The sequence below is a fragment of the Ornithodoros turicata genome, chromosome 4 (assembly GCF_037126465.1).
Source record: "Ornithodoros turicata isolate Travis chromosome 4, ASM3712646v1, whole genome shotgun sequence".
Classification (NCBI taxonomy): Eukaryota; Metazoa; Arthropoda; class Arachnida; order Ixodida; family Argasidae; genus Ornithodoros; species Ornithodoros turicata.
Window position 1 is genome coordinate 69983543 of NC_088204.1, and position 20369 is coordinate 70003911.

General features: G+C 45.1%; 1 protein-coding gene across 2 annotated transcripts; it reads left to right on the forward strand.

Moving 5' to 3' along the window:
• Window positions 1-647: 647 nt before the first annotated feature.
• LOC135393400 (proclotting enzyme-like) lies at window positions 648-18870 on the forward strand. Of its 2 annotated transcripts, none has more exons than XM_064623847.1 (8): window positions 648-695; window positions 8675-8749; window positions 13145-13474; window positions 14110-14186; window positions 14296-14414; window positions 15679-15959; window positions 17881-18026; window positions 18209-18870. In XM_064623847.1, exons 2-8 carry the CDS (start codon window positions 8680-8682, stop codon window positions 18362-18364), a joined length of 1179 nt encoding a protein of 392 aa, XP_064479917.1. In that variant the 5' UTR covers window positions 648-695; window positions 8675-8679; the 3' UTR covers window positions 18365-18870. The 2 variants fall into 2 exon arrangements, with proteins under 2 accessions (XP_064479917.1, XP_064479916.1); XM_064623846.1 differs by lacking the exon at window positions 648-695 and adding an exon at window positions 4697-4795.
• Window positions 18871-20369: the final 1499 nt, after the last annotated feature.

Here is a 20369-nt window from a genome sequence, read left to right on the forward strand (position 1 = left end):
CTATACCGTCCATGTTCTGCAGCTTCGCGCCGTGCCCTGCACCCCCTATCTGCAGACGCCGCAAGTACCCTTCGTGGCCGTCCGAGCGACAAAAAAAAAAAAAAAAACCGACTGACGACGCTTGCAACTCACACGGCTGCCGCTTCTGCTTTTTCTTTTTTTATGTGCTCTCCGATTTGCTGCTGCGCCAACCAATGGCGCGCCGACCAAGACCGTCAGGAGCCACGCCCCCTTGACAAAACGTTCCCTCACACAGCAGTATAATATGAAGGCGCTTTCCGTTTTCCTGAATTGCATAAGCCACACTCGCACCACTGCATACTGAAATCATTGCGAGCTATGTCGACGTCTCTCTATTGAGCACCCTCCGGAGACTCATTAGTCATCACTTTCCTTAGTCATCACCGGACGTTAGCCCCCAGAACCTTACTATCCACTACAGTTGAAGAAAATGTAATAAAAATAAAAAGCACACAGACCAGTGGTGTAATCTTGGTGCAATCGACACGTTTCTCGGAACAAGGAAACTCCTAAGACATTGCCGCCTAATTAGAACGTCGACGAACGATGGCAACCTTATAAACTGAAAGCCGCTGGACCCCTGTCATTCAGTCAGTTTCACGGGCAGCGCATGCCTTTCTTTGGGTGTCTGTCATCGGCTGTAACGTACCTGAACCGTAAACTAACGGATACCGGTGAGCTCGGATGCATTTACCTCCTTGGTTATGTAGTAATATTGTTTTGCAGTACGCCGAGCTTATTTTGCAGAATTTATGAAATATCTTGAATACCACCGGGCTTCGCAGTGTAGAGCCGCAGCTTAATAATTTTTAATCGTGTAAAATAAATTTCGAGAAGTAAAGGGATTGCCGTGTCTCCATGTTGTAGCCCATACTCATCCGCCCATTATATCGTATGGTAAGGTAGCCGTCTATTACAGGTTACTGCGATAGGAACTCGATTTAAATAAAAATCAACCAGCATAAAAAATAGAGACATCTACGCTATATCATCATGCATTCATCTATGTTGTTGTTGTTGCTGTTGTTTGCTGTGCTCTGAGTAAAAGCCGAGGTTTTAATCTGCACGCTCATTTTCTCTTCTTTTATTCTTGAGCAGGCAGTCAAGTTTTAGCTCGGGTATTTTACCTGCACTCTTATAAATGAACTTCACCTCGTAACACGCCCTTAGCCAACCATAATCTCGAATGATGTCGTTATATACCCTGATTTGCCGAAAACTGGAGGCGTATGCCTTTGTTGTGACAATTATGAACAACATATGTGTCACAAAAAAGGCATACGCCTCCCGTTTTCAACCAATCAGGGCACATAACGATATCATACGAGATTATGATTGGATAGGAGCGTGCTATGCGGTGAATTTCGCTTTTAAGAAGCTTCAGCGTTACTTAGCAAACATACAAGCTTTTCAGGATAGTCCCCTTGAAAATCTATCATCGCCGTTACGGCTTCTACTGTGTACATACTACCCATCTTAACGGGCAGCCCTCGACGACAGTTGAAACCAACTGCCTTGAAAAACGCGCGTAGCACTAGCAAGCGTGTGATGTGCCAACTTCTAAATGCCGATATGCACGAGGCGTTTTTCCCGCGTTAAAACGCCGCGCACACGCGACGGCCTCCTTGCTCGCGCTGTGAGGGGTCGCGTGCGTTTACGACTACTCGAAACGCCTCTAGAGCCAGCGACCTGGTTTTTATACTTTTCACAGCGCATGCCCCACAACGGGGGACACCTGGACGTAACGAGAATTAATATTTATTTGCCCCGGTAGTCCGATACCGTCATGATGAAAAGTAGTGGTCGGAACGGGGGAACCGCGTGGCAGAGAGAACAGTACTAAATTTAGCACGAATTATCATTGGGCGTACATTATACGGGGTTTCTCAGTTAAATCTCCGGGCTAAATAGTTCGCGAACTGGTGCACTAATCGAAGAACTTTCTTTTTTACAAGTATCTGTCTGATATGACCTACGAGCCGCGCACCGTGTGAATGAGTGTGAGGGGTCCATTATTTAAATAAAAATTCAAATGAGTTTCGTGGAAAGCATAACTTCTAAAGCAGTGCGCCGTCGGCATTAAAATGGGTACTACCCCTTTTGGGATCTTCGGTGGACACATTTTAAAGAAAAATCTGCCACCGAAGCGGGTCGTTTGTTCCAGTAACTATTTGGTTTCGGTTTACAAATTCTTGTAGCGGCTGGTCGCGGTGAGGCCCAAAAGGACGCTCTTCCACTCCGTTATCCACCAACGAATTGCGTGTTCTTGAGCTTCCTTCCCTATGGGGAGTGCTGAAGAAAAAAATGGAAAGCGTGTGATATCAGAGCACTATGTGATTAACTGTGTTTCGTCCGTGCGATCATAACAGAGAAAGGGCGCATATCAGTCAGATAAGCCGGGTTGGGAGTGGCGTAGCCTGTCTGACGCTGTCACTTTTTCTTCAGCACTCCCCGTTGCGAAGTAAGCTAGAAGAACACGTAATTCATTGGTAGATAAGGGAGTGGAGCATCCGTTTGCGCTTCACCGCTACCAGCCGCGGCTAAAATATGTAAACCGAAACCAATTATTTACAGCAACAAATGACCCGCTTCGGTGGCAGATTTTGCTCTAGAAGGTGTCCACTGAAGGTCCCCAAAGGGGTAGTATTGTTTTAATGCCGACAGCGCCCTGCTTTAGAAGTTATGTTTTTCACGAAACTGATTTGAATTTTCATTTAAATAATGAGCCCCTCCCAAACATTCACACGGTGCGCAGCCTGTAAGTGGTATCGGACAGATAGTTGTAAAAAAGAAAGTTCTTCGATTGGTGCACCCGTTCGCGAATTATTTAGCACGGGGATTTAACTGAAACACCCTGGTATCACAGGGAGGAAGAGGGGGAGTTGGTGATAGTTCATGTCGCTACAATGCAGCACTGAGACGGGACGGAGGGCGGTTAAAACAAGGAGACAAACGTATCTGCGCAGATACGTGGCCAGGGCAGATAACGATATCGTTCGAGATGATGGTTGGCTAGGAGCGTGCTATACGGTGAAGTTCATTTTTAAGAGTGTAGCCGACCATCATCCCGAATGACAACGTTCTCGTCTCTGATTTGTTGAAAACGGGAGGCGTAGCCCATTTTGTAGCCGTGCATAATAGATACATAATAAGCTCCGCCTCTCGTTATCAACGAATCATGGGCGAGAACGTTGTCATTCGGGAAGATGGTTGGTTAGGAGAGTGCTATGTGCTGAAGATACGCACCTATCAAGTTCACCTATACAAAAAGTGTCACAGACAACACGTTGAAATCGCCGTTTGGAGCCGACACAGTCGGGGGGCTCGCTTGGTACGGTTCATAGCTCCTTTAAGGCGAAATCAGCTGAATGATATTATTATTTCTACATTTTGTGTGGCTCGTATACCCAGAATAATGTGAGAGAATAGAGAATTTTAGTACATCATACGCCACCGCCTTTACGTACGAAAGAGGTAGCGTTGGGTTCTGCACACTGCGCGAAGCTCTCTTTCTGTTATGGGTGTGCGTTATTCTTTACGTACGTTATTCAACGTTCTTTACGTACAAAATCAACGTTATTCTTTACGTACGTAAAGGCGCTAGCGTAGGGTCTACTAAAACTGGTTGTACCTACTACTGGCTACATCTACTGGCTGTATCTATCGTCCACGCAATGGTACCGTCCACGCAATATGGTATGTGGCTCACGTGTCTGTTCGCCACGCGCACGTAGACAACTTTCGTGTCTTCTCGCCTTCGTATCGTGACAACCTATAATAAGTTAGAGACGGTGCAATGTTTAAAATCCCACGGCAATTCTCCGGGGAGCTTCACTAAGTCTACAGGACAGTTGTCCAGCTTTTCTAAGGCGGCTCTAGGGTCATTACGTTGGACACTGTATCTGGAGCAATTAATTAATATGTGTTCCACTTGGGCACACGTGAGGCAGTTCAGGGAGTTCACCTTTTAAATGTTTTGTAGTAGCGAACTTATGTGGTTTGTAGGAGTCATCATCTCGATATTTTTCTTCTTTAACTGTAATCTAAACGAATCTAATAATCATAGTCGCTTTGCATTCCCTCATACTGTCGTTGTGCAGTCACAGGTTGCCTATAATTGCTATACCGTTCGCGTTCTGCAGCTGCGCGCCGAGCCCTGCACTCCCTATCTGCAGACGCCGTAAGCACCCTTCGTGGACCCCCGTTGCCTGACGACGCTTGCAACTAGACGGCTGCCGCTTCTTCTATTACGTGCACTCTGATTTGCTGTTGCGCCAACCAATCGCGCGCCGAACAAGCCTGTGAGGAGCCACGCCCCCTTGACAAAAAGTTTCCTCACACAGCAATCGCTGTAATAAGAAAGGGAAAGCGCTTTCCATTTTCCTGGATTGCATCACCTAACTCGCGGCACTGCATAATGAAAACATTCCGAGCTATGTTGACGTCTCTCCCATTGAACATCATCCAGACACCCCTTAGTCATCACCGGACGTTACCCCCCAGAATTTTAATGTGCAGTACAGTAAAAGAAATATAATAAATATAAAAAAGCACACAGTCGAGTGGTGTAATCTTTGAGCAATCGACACTTATGGGAAGGAGGAAACTCCTAAGACTTTGCCGCCTTATTGGAACGTCGACAAACGATAGCAACCTTATATATTCAAAGCCGCTGTGCCCATGCCATTCAGTCCGTTTCGAGTACAGCGCAAGCTTTTCTTTGGGTGTCTGTCATCGGCTGTAACGTACCCGAACCGTAGACTAACGGATACCGGTGAGTTCGGATGCTTGTACCTCCTTGGTTATGTAGTAATGTTGTTTTACAGTATGCAGAGCTGTAGAGCTTATTTTTCAGAATTTTTGCAATATTTTGAAAATCAACGGGCAGCTTAATATTTTTTAATCGTGTAAAATGTATTTCGAGAAGCAAAGGGTTTGTCGTGTGTTCCATGTTGTAACCCATACTCATACGCCCATTACATCGTACCGTTTTCGAGTACGCGATTTTCAAGGCAGTTGGTTTCAATGGTTGTCGAAGGCTACCCGTGGAACACTGGTATTACTCAGTTCCTAAGGCCGACACGATGGAAGCAAGATAACATTTATGGAGTTGTTGGCCCCCTTCTTATCTGTAAAAGAACACACGTGATTATTGGTATCCCTGAAAACCGGGAAATAGTGCACTAGGGCAGCCTATAATGGGTGGTTTTCAACTTGAGAGGCGCTACGCACGCTGGGTCTTCGAATTTCCGGTCCGAAATACTCTGAATGGGAGTAAAGCAAAACTTTATAAACTCTTATAAAGCTATATAAACTATATAAACTCATAAAGCTACAACTACACTCTAAAAACAGAGCTTCACCACATAGCACGCTGTGCGCCAAGCATTGCCACGAATGATAGGGTTATCGCTTCTGATTCGAGGAGAGAGGGGGCGTACGCCTTTTTGTGACAATTTGGATATATGGTAATTGCCACAAAAAGGCGTACGCCTCCGTCTCTCCTCGAACCAAAAGCGATAACCCTATCATTCGCGGCCATGATTGGCGCACGATGTGCTATGCGGTGAAGTTCTGTTTTTAGAGTGTACGATGAGTTCGCCTGGGAACGCCTGCCCCCCCAAAGTAGTAAGGTATACTTTAACAAATACTTCGCACGTACTTTTCTTCTGACAAAGATAAGATTTTGTGACACACCGTGCATGTTTCGGTTTCGTTTGGAGTACGCTTTGAAATCACAATCTCTTGCTGTGCGAATTGTTCAGTTACAACGCGGTCAGTTTGAAGCTTCATATAACAATGATAACAACCAACATTTCAGATACGGCGCAACAAAATGTACACGCTGTCATTCACGCAGCAATCTCCTCCATTATGGAGATACTATGCATGTAGTCGTTTCCTTTTAGCTTGGCCGTAAAAGAGCAATGAACACATTCTACGGAGAAGTAACACACATATTTGCGATTCATCACCATCCTCTCATTTTTCCCCAATAGCAATGGGGTAGCATTCTGCTAACTGAGCGGAAGTCATCCCCATATCATCGTCATCATGTGTTTCTCTCTCTCTCTCTCTCTCTCTCTCAGGGCGGGCACTTTAGTTGTGTTAAACTTAATAAGGACAAGAAATCTTGGCCGTCTGAAAATATATTACGGCGCCGCATATAGGATGGCTCAATGCAGAGAGGTCACGCTCTTTCCCTGCGCCAGATGTGATCCATCGTACCCACGGTGCTCCCGTATTGGCTGCCAATACTGGCATGACACCAGCGGGGTGCGGAATGGGATCACCCATTCCAATTCCATTCCGAGGAATGAAGAGTTGTGATAATTCCATTCCTTTGAATTCCTCGGAATGAAAAGGTATGGTCAATTCCCACTCCTGGAATGGCTTGGCAACCCCATTCCTTTACTTTAATCCCACCAATAAAAGAATTTAGACCGATAACCGTACTAGCTAGGATTGACATTACCCAGCACGGATAAAGCACAAAAGCACTTTTTTTTTTTTTTTCTTGAAACCAAACCAAACCATCGCCCTTGACCGTGTGGCACCCAGACCATTACATTCCAATTCCATTCCCAGGACAGTTTCCGCCATTCCATTCCAGTTCCATTCCGGGCTCTGATAAATCTGGAGTGATTCCGGAATCATTCCAACCCCGGAGTGGCAACTCCGCAACCCTGTATGACAGTATACGCTGTAGCAGAATGAGCGGTCCCCTACTGATGGCGCATGGTGGCGCTGCAGTATTTCTCCTTACGCGCAATTCCGTGTCCTTATCTCCAACAGCGTATGTAGTGGGTGGACTAGATTTCTTTTCATTAGTATGTTGAACACGACTATGGAGTAGCTAAAGTTCAATTTTGGATCTTTGGAACAAGCCCATCGGCTAAAGCGGAACTAACATTTGTCCGACAGCCGTGGCGTTATTCACCTGGCTCGTCAGAAATTTCTGTGGTCCGCGCCGAGACCTCAGCTCGGACGATAGATGGCGCCACGGGAACCGTGGGCGTAGAAAATATTATGGCGCCTGTAAGAAAAAAAAAAGAAACTTCAGCAGTCCCGAGGCATATTGCCCCGCACAAAAACCTCGCGTCACAAAACAGAAACCCAACAAAGGATTTGCAGGCGGAAGGTGGGCGTTTGCCCCGTTGTGCAACTTTCAAACTCATTTATTTATATTTTTTACCCTCAGAGCAGTGAGACAATACAGAGGGTAGTGAACATTCAATAATACAATGTTAATATGAGCAGCATACAGAAATATTTGCAAAGTCGACATGAACAAATTGCGCAGATACGTGAAGGTAAAAAAAGAAAAAAAGAAAGGGAATCATTTGGGTACAGGGTACAGGGAGTATCCCAATGAAGACTACTGAGGGATGCTCGCACGTTTTCTGTAGCGGGTAGTCCTCTTGGACTACTATTGGACTACCTAACTATTCGATTGCGCTTAGATAATGAAAGTAAGTGGAGTTCAGGAAAACCGCCGCCTAATTAACAAGTAACTAAAAGCAATAACAAGAAAAAAATATGGTTCACCGCTATCTCACTTTATTTCGTTGCGTTCCACGTGTTCGGTATTATGAAACGTGGTGGCAGAGAAGAAGTTACCCGTATGTGTAGCGGAAGTATTTTTTCCCATTTCCGACTTAAAATGTGGCACAATCGCTGTACTCCGCGCTTGAAAAATGTAGCGAATACGGTAGCGGCTCTCCTAGTAGCGCCGCTATGTACAGGCTGGGTGCTCTAAAAGGTCAGCAGCATTCACGTTTTCGTGCATGCTGCGATACTTCGTTGACCGGCACATCGTTGACGGACATACTTCCGCTGCCTCAGTGTAAAGAATATATGCCAGAGAAACCCACGAAAAAATTGTGAATAATACCAAGCACTGTTTAACAAAATCAATACGATCACGCAAGCTTTCATCTCAATCCATCGGTACGGCACATAGGAAATGCACGAAGACGAAAGTTTGCGTGGTCGTATTTATTATTTTTTTAGTGTTTTTTTTTTGCGCCGTGCATTGCAACTACGATTTTTTCGTTCGTTTCTCTTGCACACATTATTTCCTGTGTGGTAGCGGAAGCCTGTCTCCTAAGTAGAAATAGCGTCACACGCAAAAATTTGACTGACCTTTTATAGCACCCACCCTGTATAAGACGGCTCATAATGAAAGCAATCACATTTCGTTGGGCTGCCCATATAATTTAATCCTCAGTAATTAAGCGTTCACCCACGTGATACTGTAAAAAAAAGCCTGTGTTTGGGCAAAGAAAGAACAGACGACACAGAAGGACTCAAATCCTGTCAAGTTTATGTCTTTCTGTAAAGTACGTTCTTCGCAATTGCCAAAACGCGTTTTTTTTTTTTTTTTTACAGTACGGGGTTCCTTGACCAGCTGGCCCACATTTATGCAATTTTATCAGCTATACGTGACTTTTAAGCAAGCGTCGATTATTCTCTGACGACTATCCTCGTTGCGTAACCCAACGTCAAGGTCCGAAACGGGTGAGAAAGGAATCTACGTTCGCATTCGCGACTCGTGGAACGGCCTTAAAGCACTTGCCCTATCATTACAGACGCACACGTAACCTCGCGCTACTATAAGTATACGATTAACAGAAGCCTCTTATTATTGCAGGTAGTATGTCTCCCATCCTCGTCCTCCTGGCCGTAATTTGGCTTGTGCACGGGAAGGAACTTCACAAAAGGAACTGTGCGTATTCGTAGTCGTATTTGTTACATTTTACTTAATTTTATTGCTCGTTGTCGTAACGTGGAGATAAAAGTGGATCTGTGTGAGCGACGTAATGTTCATGAGGGGAAAGGAACCGTCCTCCGGTTCCCGTGTAGCCTCTGTGATTGTAGTGGAGCAGACGCAGGTCTTAGCAAAAGTGCTTGTATAGCATAGACAGGGAACTGGCTTTGAATGCAGATCAACACAGTATGACAGCGAGCGAGAGGTGATGTTTTATGCGGTACCTGACATACTACTTTTTTTTTTCCTAGCTAGATATCTCAACCTAGAGGTAGATACAACAAATAATCATACAGAATCACTGTTAAGTCAAATTTATACATGAAGGTTCAAATTATGTATTGTCCATTACTGAACTTACCTTTTTCAGCGCAAAGCGGTACACAGCGCTAAGCGCTGTGTTGTGCGTGACGAAATGCATTATTGTGGCACAGAGTGTTGTATAGTGTGATTCCTGCTTGTCAATCTTAGTAGTCTCTATCTCATCGTTCATGTCGAGCTTGCAGTTAAATGATCCGAGCTAATTAATTATTCTCTGATTGATTGTCAGTTAATTAATTGAGGGTTCATAACAATGGCGGAGCCAGAGTGGGGGAGGGGGTTCGAACCCCCAATTCATAGTTTTGATAGTACATTTGGGAGAGAGAAATGTGGGTAAAATCCCCCATCTAGCAATGTCCCCACAAAGCCCCTCCTGAAACATTTTTCTCGCTGCGTCACTGCTTAATAGACTTACGATGGAATACAAGGTGCTTCGCCACAGTGTGAACTGGTCGTATAACGAACAAATTCGTAATTAGTGGTTTCATATTCAGATGGTCGACAGCATATTCATGAAACAACTTACAAGCAACAACAACAACAACAAACAACAACAAAGCAAAACTTTCATAAACATTTTTCTTTATCCTCATGGTAACACAACTTCGTAAGATGAAAAGTTGGAAAAATAAAGGAAAGTAGCGTATTATCCGAGTGTAACGAAACGATAGATCAATGTAGGCTTCTGGAGGGCAAATTATTGACGGTGGCAAAACTTGATGTCTGCTGTCCTTTGCCTCATGTGACCTGTGCGAACAGGGTTTGCGGTTTGGGTAGAAAAGCTCCGTTACGTGCAGCTTTGCGGTGCTTGAGTGTCAGAATAACAAGTGATGTTATTCTATTGGGTCACAGAACATGGCAATAGGAGAAGCAACTTTTCCAGAAATATAAGGCGACCGGACACTCCGAAAAAGTATGCACAATTGGGAACTTTAATTTATAATATTCCACAACGCAGGACAAATACATTCATTATTATGTTCACTATAAAACATTTCGGGCTGGTGATAATCAAAGAGCACATTTGTCCGTTCGTCTTTCAGATATATAAGTTCATATACGTCCGCATTTTTTCCTTGCCCCAGGCATCGTTATCAGCAGATCCAAACCACATCTAACAAAAATATAGGCATAAGTCGACACGTATCACCTCCAACCCGTCCGCCGAGGATTCTTTGTCTCATTCCTACATGATACACCCAGTGCTGTTCGATAAACTAGACGTTTTCGCCGAAAAAAGCAGAGGTACAGTGAGTAGAGGCAGACCAAGTCAACAAGTAATCCACGAAAAAGTCATCGAGCGCCACTGCCAGGGGCACGCACCTCGGTTCGCTCGCGTACCTGAGACAGACAAGTCGCTGTAGGGCACAACGGAGCTCAGGTTTCGGACACTCTGACTCAGCGACGGCGTTAAAAAGCGCGCAGAGTTTCTGCGTGTGCTGCAGTTTACACTGCACATGCGCGCGGAGAATTCGTCTGCTACTGCGATTCCCCGTTCTGCGAATTCAAGAACTCGCAAATGATTGCAGTTCACTTGGAGCCCGCAGACCTAAATATTTAAACAAAAAGTACGAGACGCTTTCCAGAAAATCAGACTTGAGAATGATTGAGACCGTTTTGCGATTTATTTCCAAGTTTTCTCATTTAGTGCGCGAGGACGTTTAATCACAACTCGCAGACGACGGTAGTTCTTCTCCATGGCCACGACCGCTGAAAGCACGTTCGTGATTGGCTACGGCCGTTGAAAACACGATCCTGGTTGGCTGACTCTTAATTGCTACTTCACGTCGACGAGCGCGCAGCCTTTCTGTATCTAGATGGTGTTGGTGAAGGGTGGGGCTGCTGCGCTGGACCTTGGCGTCGCCGTCCCCATGGTTACAAGAAGGGTGCACAGTGTGGCAATAGGAGCGGTGTGCCAGGATGAAGGCCGCGCTGGCTGTGCGCAACACGTTTTGGAAATACGCGTCCGGCGTGATGAGTGGGGCCTCCGGCGCGATGAGTGAGGCCGGAGGAAAGTGCGACTTCCGCGTTGCACTCTACGTGCCAATTTGTCCTTGGAGAATATGCCACTGATAGAATAGAGACCTCGTTGTGTCTGTACCTTTTTTCTGTGTCCCTCGTCTCGCGGTTTCTTCAGTACGGAATACGTCACGCACATTGGAGAGGTGATTGCAGTATCACTGGATGCAGCAGTACAATATATATATATATATATATATATATATATATATATATAGCGTGTTTATAAGTCCCAGACGTCGCTACACGAGCACTGGACAGCTGTTTCGGCCTTACTGGGCCATCATCAGCAATGTTTGCTGATGATGGCCCAGTAAGGCCGAAAGAGCTGTCCATTGCTGGTGTGCGACGTTTGGGACTTATAAACACACGTTCAATGTGCAGCCAAACACAGAGCTTCTGCTACTTTCCTTCCCTATAAATATATACATATATATAAAAGGAAAAAAATAGCCAGAGCTCTTTGGCTGCACGTATAGCATATGTTTGTAACTCAAACGTCGCCATGCCAGTACTGGACAGCTGTTTCGGCCTTGTTGGGCCTCATCAACAGTACGCAGGCAGGCAACGTTTGAGTGGGTGGCGTCAGAAGGTCACGTAACACGTGATTCCTCCCATCAGGGTGAGATAACTCACTCACTGAAAGCCCAGTGCAAAGTCAGTGAAGTATAAAAGGAAGAAAAATAGCCAGAGCTCTTTGGCTGCACGTATAGCGTAACTCAAACGTCGCCATGCCAGTACTGGACAGCTGTTTCGGCCATGTTGGGCCTCATCAACAGTACGCAGGCAGGCAACGTTTGAGTGGATGGCGTCAGAAGGTCACGTAACACGTGATTCCTCCCGTCAGATATATATATATATCACATATATCGTCATATATATATATATATGTATATATATAATCAGGAAAAATGAGAAGACGACAAAGAGCTTACAGGAAAACACAAAGGGGAGTTTATTAACACATATAGGGATAGGGGTCGACGTTTCGGCAGTCAGCGCTGCCTTCGACGGGACTGGGGTTTGGTGACAAGAACAAGCTTTATATATGGGAGAGGGTTATGTACAAGAGAAAGAGAGCAGCGCATGCGCTGCGCTGCTCTCTTTCCCTTGTACATAACCCTCTCCCATATATAAAGCTTGTTCTTGTCACCAAACCCCAGTCCCGTCGAAGGCAGCGCTGACTGCCGAAACGTCGACCCCTATCCCTATATGTGTTAATAAACTCCCCTTTGTGTTTTCCTGTAAGCTCTTTGTCGTCTTCTCATTTTTCCTGATTATTTCATTCTCGTGGTCAACCGCCCTCCTAAGCTTCTAATCTATGTATATATATATATATATATATATATAGGTCAAGGGAAGCACAAAAGATCAAACGGCCACGAAGTTTTACACTTGTGGAAGGAAAAAGACGCGGACAACATATTTTAGTGAAGTTAGAAACACTAGTACCTTTAATGGGCAGAAATTAAAAGTTAGATTAAACAGAAAAAAGGTCGACGTTTCGACAGTGGCGTGCTTTGTACCGACGATGACGTCACATACCAAACCTATTTAAGCAATCTGTAACCGCCTGGGCATATTTCGTCCTGACGAAGACAGTGCCACTGTCGGAACGTCGACCTTTTTTTTTTTCATCTCACTTTTAATTTCTGCCCATTAAATGAACTAGTGTTTCTAACTTCCCTGAACTCTGTTGTCCGCGTCTTTTTCCTTCTACAACTATATATATATATATATATCGATACTTTTTTCCTCATTATATATATATATATATATATATTCCGCGAGGTTGAGCAAAACTGATTTTGCTACAGATATAACATGTAAAACGAAAGGCGATTCTTGAAGGGCCTCGCGAATTTAGTTTTTTACTCTTTTTTTTTGTACATAAACTCCTTGAATGCGACGTTATTCAAAGCGACCTTGATCGTTTGTTCACTCATACATTTATTTGTCATTCGCTCATTTATTCATTCGACCCTAATTCTAATCTCTCGCTTGCTCCCATAGCGTTCGAGTTCGAAGATGACAACGGCTGTCGCACGCCACGCAACGAATCAGGATCCTGCATCCCGTCGTCCGAATGCCCCATACTCAATGGTGTCCAGGACGTTAACTTCTTGCGGAGGTACATATGCGGTTTCTCCAGGAATAAGCCTCTGCTGTGCTGTCCTAAAGTACAACGTCAACCGGACCCGACGGCACGAAGAACGGTACCGACGCGCAGGAGCAGACGCCGTCCTGTTAGGCCAAAGCCACAACCGCCAAGTCCCCAACCTCCGAGGGAAAAGGCAGAAGAAGGGCCACGCATTGCTGGCTATCCAAGCTTCCTTCCTGCAAGTATGTACCGTGCTTACGTCATAGTTCTAAAATCACTCTATTTCTATCCATAATTTCCTGATATGCTTCAGTGGTCCTTTAATGTCTAGTGGACCCCTTCACGAAAATTCCCAGTTGTGTAGAACCCACAGGGATCTCGCAAAAATTCGACTAATTGTGTGATTCTAATTGGGATCACGTCACAGATATATTTATTAGAAGGGAAAGAGAAAGGGGGAGGAAAGCGGACAGCTCAGCAAAACTGTGTGTGGACTTGCTATTCCGCAAGAAAATAATAGGCTTCTAATGTTCAGACCTAGCTATAGTCTAATGGATTGTGCAGGGGATCCCGAATCGACTCGTAAGGTGTGTCTAAATCGTGCCAAGCGCAAGCATTTCAAAACTAGGAATAGTGAACTGCAGGCGTGCCGCTTCTGCAATATAGCATCACGGGCGAGATCCCGTAGTTTCCACTGGTTAACAAAACACTCGTCAAGACCTGGCCTTGTCGTAATGACAAACCGAAGATTGTGTCTGAGCTCAGTTTTCGACAACGTGATGCGATCTTCGCATTTAAGATCATGTTACCAATCTCGGAAGTCTCGAAAAACTGTCGTCAGTGTTCGTAACAGCTATGCCCTTCCTTGCGTCTCCAGACTGCGGCAAAAGCAATATCACGGGGGAACGTGTCGTAGGAGGTCGTGAGGCTGATCCTGGATCTTGGCCATGGATGGTAAGCGAATGACACTGCAGGTCCTCAGTAGACTCGTCCTTGGGACTCGAAACTGGGGGCGGACTCGAAGAAAGTCGAACTAATTTTCTTTACTTTTTCTTTCTCGCAGGCAGCCATTTACATCAACACTGGAGATATCAATTCGGCAGAATGCGGAGGATCACTTGTTACACCCCGCCACATTGTCACGGCCGCTCACTGCGTAGTTCAGGGGTACAGGGCAATCGAGTAAGTCCCAGGCACTATGACAAACACCTTTTGCCGTGCGTGTTTAAATGAGGTCATTAGGAGCATCTGGGCAATTCCCTCAGGAGCACCTCGTCGCGGCATGACTCATCATAACACCGTTCAACAGCAAGCAAGCGGGCAAACTTGTTTTAATGCGTGTTATATGACTTGCTTTTCGAGAACGAAACAAGCAATTGTTCATTTCCGAGTTGCCAAAATTGATTTTGCTTTTTTATTCTAGCTCAGTCGTGCATTTTGTGCTTTGCCAACTTCTTCTATATTCCATGCTCGCAAGTTATACTTATAAGCCAAATTCGCGTGATGCTGTATTGTTTTTTTTTTCTTTTTCAATCTTCGTAAGCTGCTGGAAAAGAATCGCGGTTGCATATTTCTACGGAATCTTGGTACGGGTATTTTGAATTGAAATTAGGTTGTTGTTGGCCTTATCGTGTTACGAGAGTCTTCGAGACGACGTAGCCATGCTGTAGGAGAGCCATAACGTCTTGGTACCCATATCATTTGCGCAAAAACAGCTCGCGTCCATGCTTACACGATGAGAGTGTAATATGGGTTCCCAAATCCATTTTAGGGTCACGTGGTGCAACCCTATCACGTGGTCTACACTACTTGGCAGTAGGTCTAGGAGCGCACCTAATATATGGCAAAGGATTTTGCGTCTTTTAGTTACCATGTTCTAGGAACCGCTATACTATAGACCTTCCAATCAGCTGAATCACAGCCAGCCGAAACATGTTTATATTAACATTCACAAGAACCTTATTATTATTATTATTATTCTGAGCTGACGCACGCGATAAGGAACTAAATGAGGGCAATATTCGCAAGTGTTAAAGGGCCCCTTTTCACTGACTCGACGGCTTCACCGAGGCCCAAAAGCGAGAATTGCCTGTTTAGGCATTTTCGAGCCACTATCGGTGAAAAAGCCACAAAAAAGTCGAGAAAGGCACAAAGGGCACAAGCGATAACTGTTTAAAACGTCCATTTCGACCTGATTCGTGCTTACTGATTCGTGATTCGGTCTTACTTATTTTTCTTTTCAAGTGTTTTGTAGGAGCCGTCACCTGTGTTTTGTAGGAGCCATCATCTCAATATTTTCTTTTCCTAACTCCAACGCCCTTACAGCATTGTGAAGCACTATATTGACGTTTCCCAACAAAAAAGCATTTTCCCGTTTACGTCCTATATACAACGTTCTTCAGCTTCCCTCGTATCATACGACCTAAACGAGGTATGTTTTCTGCAGCCTTCCCCCTTCGCTGTTTACTGCGCGCCTCGGAGACCACAACCTGGTCCGCAGCGACGACATTGCTCAACCCGTCGACGTCCGTGTTGTTGGCATCCAAAGGCACGCGGACTTCGAGCCCCTGACGTTCAAGAACGACATCGCTATCCTGACGCTTGAGAAGCCAGTCACATTCAACGAGTTTATAAGACCCATCTGCTTGCCGTTCGGAGATGACCTCGGTAGTCGAGACTTTTCTGGGTACCATGGCTTCGTAACTGGCTGGGGCACCACATCTTTCAGTAAGTGTATCATTTTTCTTGGAACCTAATGGTCGTCAGCCATCGAAAGCCATGTGATCAGAAAAAAAAAAGAAGAAATCTACAAGAAAGTTAGTACAGAGGACTCCTTGCTCCCGCCCTTGTTTCCGTATGACAAGACTGTAACTCTCCTGCTTCTTACGGTGGTCCACAGAGATGCGCAATATATGCACAGAAAATATTTGATGCAGTGTCTTGTGCATGACACTCGTGATACGTACAGTTGTACTGGCGCTGCCTTCGGCTGCGCATAGCACGCGCTGCACTCCAACTGCCGAACAACCGCGACGAGGCGTTCCTGATAGCGAAGGTTACAGGCGCTCGACATTTCTCATTCTGTCGAAAGTGTCCCGTGGGTTACATCGCCCGGCGTACTTTCTCAGATCACGTGATAGTCGTGCCCCGCAAACGGCACATTCCATACTTCCTACCGTTGTCTCCTATAAAAGGGAACACAGTCAACTAGACTCTAAGGAAAAAAAGGAGTGAGATGGGGAGTAATTGGATCTTCTAGTCCCCTGAATTGCAAACACTCCCTATTTTAGTCACCGAACCCCGAAATTTACTCCCCAGAACTGCAAATAGTTACTGAACTGATGAAAATGGTCTCATGAACGCAGCAACCTACGTAAATATGCGCTCTTCGTGAATTTGATAGAATAAGGCTATACAACTTAGCTGACTTAGCAATTTGCCACACCCAGAGCAGAACAAAATAGTTAGACGTTCTTTCTCGAGAAACTGCGCTGAATGCTTGTCGCAAGATCTTATGTCACTCGGCTAATCACGGTTGACGGTTTAATTGAAGTATTCTCATTCACGCGCATGAATTATGTACTTATGGCTGTGAGAACAGAGCCTGAAAGGCGTGCAGAGCCCACTGTGTGACATTCATTTAGTCCGGAGCATTTACTCCTTAAAAGGCCGAATTTTTGTGGGAATGCATTCGTTCCCTAAAATTACCCCGTTTTTTTAGAGCGTAGACCGCGTGATAATCACGTCTCGGCAGCGTGTCCATTGTGGCGGTAAACACCTAACCATTGAGCATGTATCTGTCAACGAACGGTATCCTGAGAGTTGTACACTCTACCTTAGTATTACTAGCGACTTAATCGTGCGCTTGAGTGATCTCTATACAGAAAACGTGTCGTTGAATTTTAATAAAAACGCTACGCCACTTAGAATCATGCGGTCAACGCCATTTGTCCTTACTAGGTTTTTGCCACCTTCCGATGTGCATGTCATGTAAAATAAGGTCAGTTATGTAAACTTTTGCGAAGTGAACTCGTAAATTTCCCAAGCAAAGGCCATTTACCCCACCAATGTGAAGAACGTGCTGAATTTACCCAAGTTAATTATAATTGACAGGAATATTGATGAGCTATCGTATCGGAAAAAAATAGCCGAAAACCATGCTCTACGGAGCTCTCAGGGGCTAGCGCGCGGCGAATTATCAATTATCAATCAATCAAGTATCATGAATTTGAGTAAATTGGGCACGCTCTTCATGTTGGTGGCGTAAAAAAGTGACCTTTACTTGACAAATTTCCGAGTTCACCTCGCAAAAATTTACATAATTAAATTTAGTTTACACGACATTCACATCAGGAGGTGGCAAAAACCTATTAAGAACAAATGCCGTCGACCGCAGGATTCTAGGTAGGGTAGTTTTTTATTAGAATTCAATTACACGTTTTCTGGGACACCCAGTATGTGTATTATGATGAGATCCTCATATAACAAAACAATAAAGTCAGCAATGATGAGGCTTTCCTTTGGCATTGACGAAACGAAAGGCGCCCCCAGTGGACGTAGTTTTTATACTGCAGCCTCTCACAGCGCTTGCCGAGAATGCGTTCTTAAGCTCTTCCACCTCTTTGATTTTTTCTTTTCTTTTTTTCAGATGGTAAAAGCAGCGACGTCTTGAAAGAGGCCCAAGTGCCTATCTGGGAAGAACCTAAGTGCAAGGAAGCATTCCGGAATGATGTTCCGATCTCCGATGTCTACCTCTGCGCTGGAGACGGAAAAGGGCTCAAAGATTCCTGCAGTGTACGCAAATATTCCCTGCTAGGAATTCTTTCTTTTTAAGGTTCACTATGGCAGAACAACAACAACTTTATTGTGGGAGATTATACTTTGGCCGTATGGGGGAGAACAAGCGGATGGAAACTGTACAGAATGGTACATAACGATATATGCGTTTAACATGCTGTAAACCTCTTTCCCTACAGGGAGACTCAGGAGGCCCCTACGTCCTTCCGCTCAAAGGTCGCTTCTACCTTATGGGCGTGGTGTCTTTCGGCAAGCGTTGCGCCACAGTCGGTTACCCTGGCGTCTATACCAGGGTGACAAAGTTTATGCCCTGGATCATCGAACGCATTCGCTAGTGCAAGTCTCTGTGTGTGTGTGTGTGTGTGTGTGTGTGTGTGTGACAGCTTCAAGACAACGCGAGTTGAAGGAAGTATCCGCCAACGGACACAGACACAACGTCCCAGTGCGCCCTGTGCTGAGAACGACACACAATCTAGGGTTTCCCCGCTCGTAAATAATTTGCTGCGTGTGAAACGCTGTTCCCGCTTTATGCAGGTAGCTTTTAATTTATCGCTTTTTAATTTATAGCTTTTATTTAATTTATTTAGGTAGCTTATCGTTGATTGATATTTATACGTTGCTGCGTTTGATGCAGATATCGTTACAGCACGGTACATGTTACTCCTTTCATTTTCCTTCATTCGGATTCATAATAAGTTAATGCATTCATTTCAGCCTAGAAGGCGATGATTTCATAATGAAGGCACGGTTTCTTCTGATGGCCAGAAACGCAGAAGACCGGCAGTTCTTGCATCTCGATGCTGTTAAGAGGGCCAGGTTAGCAACTGCGAGCCAACGGAGGGTCGAAGCTAGTTCATGTTTCTGTGATATGAAAGTCTGTGAAGTGTTCTTTTGCGTACACATTGTGTACTGTACTGTACATATTTTCGTCATTACTTTCATATTTAAGTAAAGTTTATACAACTTTCAACTTTGCAATTGCTTGAGAAATCCTTCCGCAATCCTAACGAGCATTCGTGATACGTGAAGCGGGCACATGACACAGTCAGTCGCGTTTTTATCCTCTGCCTACCCGTCTCTATCATCGAAGGCCATGCGCAGGATCACGGGTCTTCTCCACGAGAGGACCCTGTTTTTCCGCACAATAGACCGTTTTCACAACGGCCTGTGCGCGTGCGTATGACCTTGAGGCGCCGGAGAAGGTTATCTCCATCTTCACCAGATGGCGCAGTATAGGGACGACAGAAGTGGGAACCAGTGGAGAGATCGCACGAACGGCGCGTCCTCGTCGGTCCAACTGCGGACGGGTTTTTAGCCGAATGTGCTACCCACGTGGATTTGTTTTGGCGCGTGCCAAAAGAGGAGCAGCAAAATAAAGCAGACGGAGATAGCTCCGTGCGCTTTATTGTCCGTCCGCAGCACTTTTACACATTTTTTCCCCGACTATTCCTGTTGCTATACTGTGCATAGTTTTTGTTGGGTCTGCGATTATCAGTAGAGGTGTTCATACTTCTGTAAAAAAAGTAAGGTTGGCATGGCAATATTTCAAAGTTTGATTGAAAAAATAAATTTCCGTCATTAAAAAATCGTCAAAAGCCTTACTAAATGGTGACAAAAGTTTCCAGAAGCTAATTGCCGAAACTCCTACGGTGAGTACATCGCCAGTTAGAACTTTTCATTACTTTAAGTGAAACACCCTGTATGGTATATTACAAACAAAGCAGACCACGTGCGTTCTGCTTTCAATAAATGTGAACATCGCTCAACAAAGGAAAGATTAGAACATGCGTTTTCACCACACAAATGCACCCCACCTTACCCCTGCATCATACCTTTAGAGAACAATATTAGGTCAAAAGGTGCACAAAGTTACATCCGTAAAGACATCCAAAGGAGAATCTTAGGTGTAAAATGGGCGTGATCCTCCTAAATACGTCCGTTTTACACCCATAGAGCTGTAGCGAGATTAAGCGTGCAGTCCAATCTTGTCCGTGTGTTCCTCTTTCTCAGCGTAAACTAGAGTTGGGAACCCGGGATCCCGATGTTCCGATATCCCGGGATCGCGCACAATTTTGCCATCTCAAAATCCCGGGATTTTCTGGCCGAAAATCCCGGGATTTCAAAGGCATCCCCTATGGCTTCAACTTGCAGGTGCTGTGCAGGAGCTGCAGGAGGTAGTTTGATGGAAACCATGGTTGATGGTCCGTTGATTCATTCTTTGAAGCTTCCGTCCACAAAAACTTGCCAGCGCAACGCAAGAGCTTACAGTCGTTGCCGGGGAGGGACCGGCTAGCGCACGGTTTTCTCTCTTTCTTGATCTAGAGGAAGCAGCCGCACCGG

Coding starts and splice junctions, on each gene's coding strand:
- LOC135393400 (XM_064623846.1), top strand. CDS start 4,702: ATGCCATTCAGTCCGTTTCGAGTACAGCGCAAGCTTTTCTTTGGGTGT. Junction 8,750..13,144: donor GGAACTTCACAAAAGGAACT/GTGCGTATTCGT, acceptor TTGCTCCCATAG/CGTTCGAGTTCGAAGATGAC. Junction 18,027..18,208: donor GGCTCAAAGATTCCTGCAGT/GTACGCAAATAT, acceptor CTTTCCCTACAG/GGAGACTCAGGAGGCCCCTA.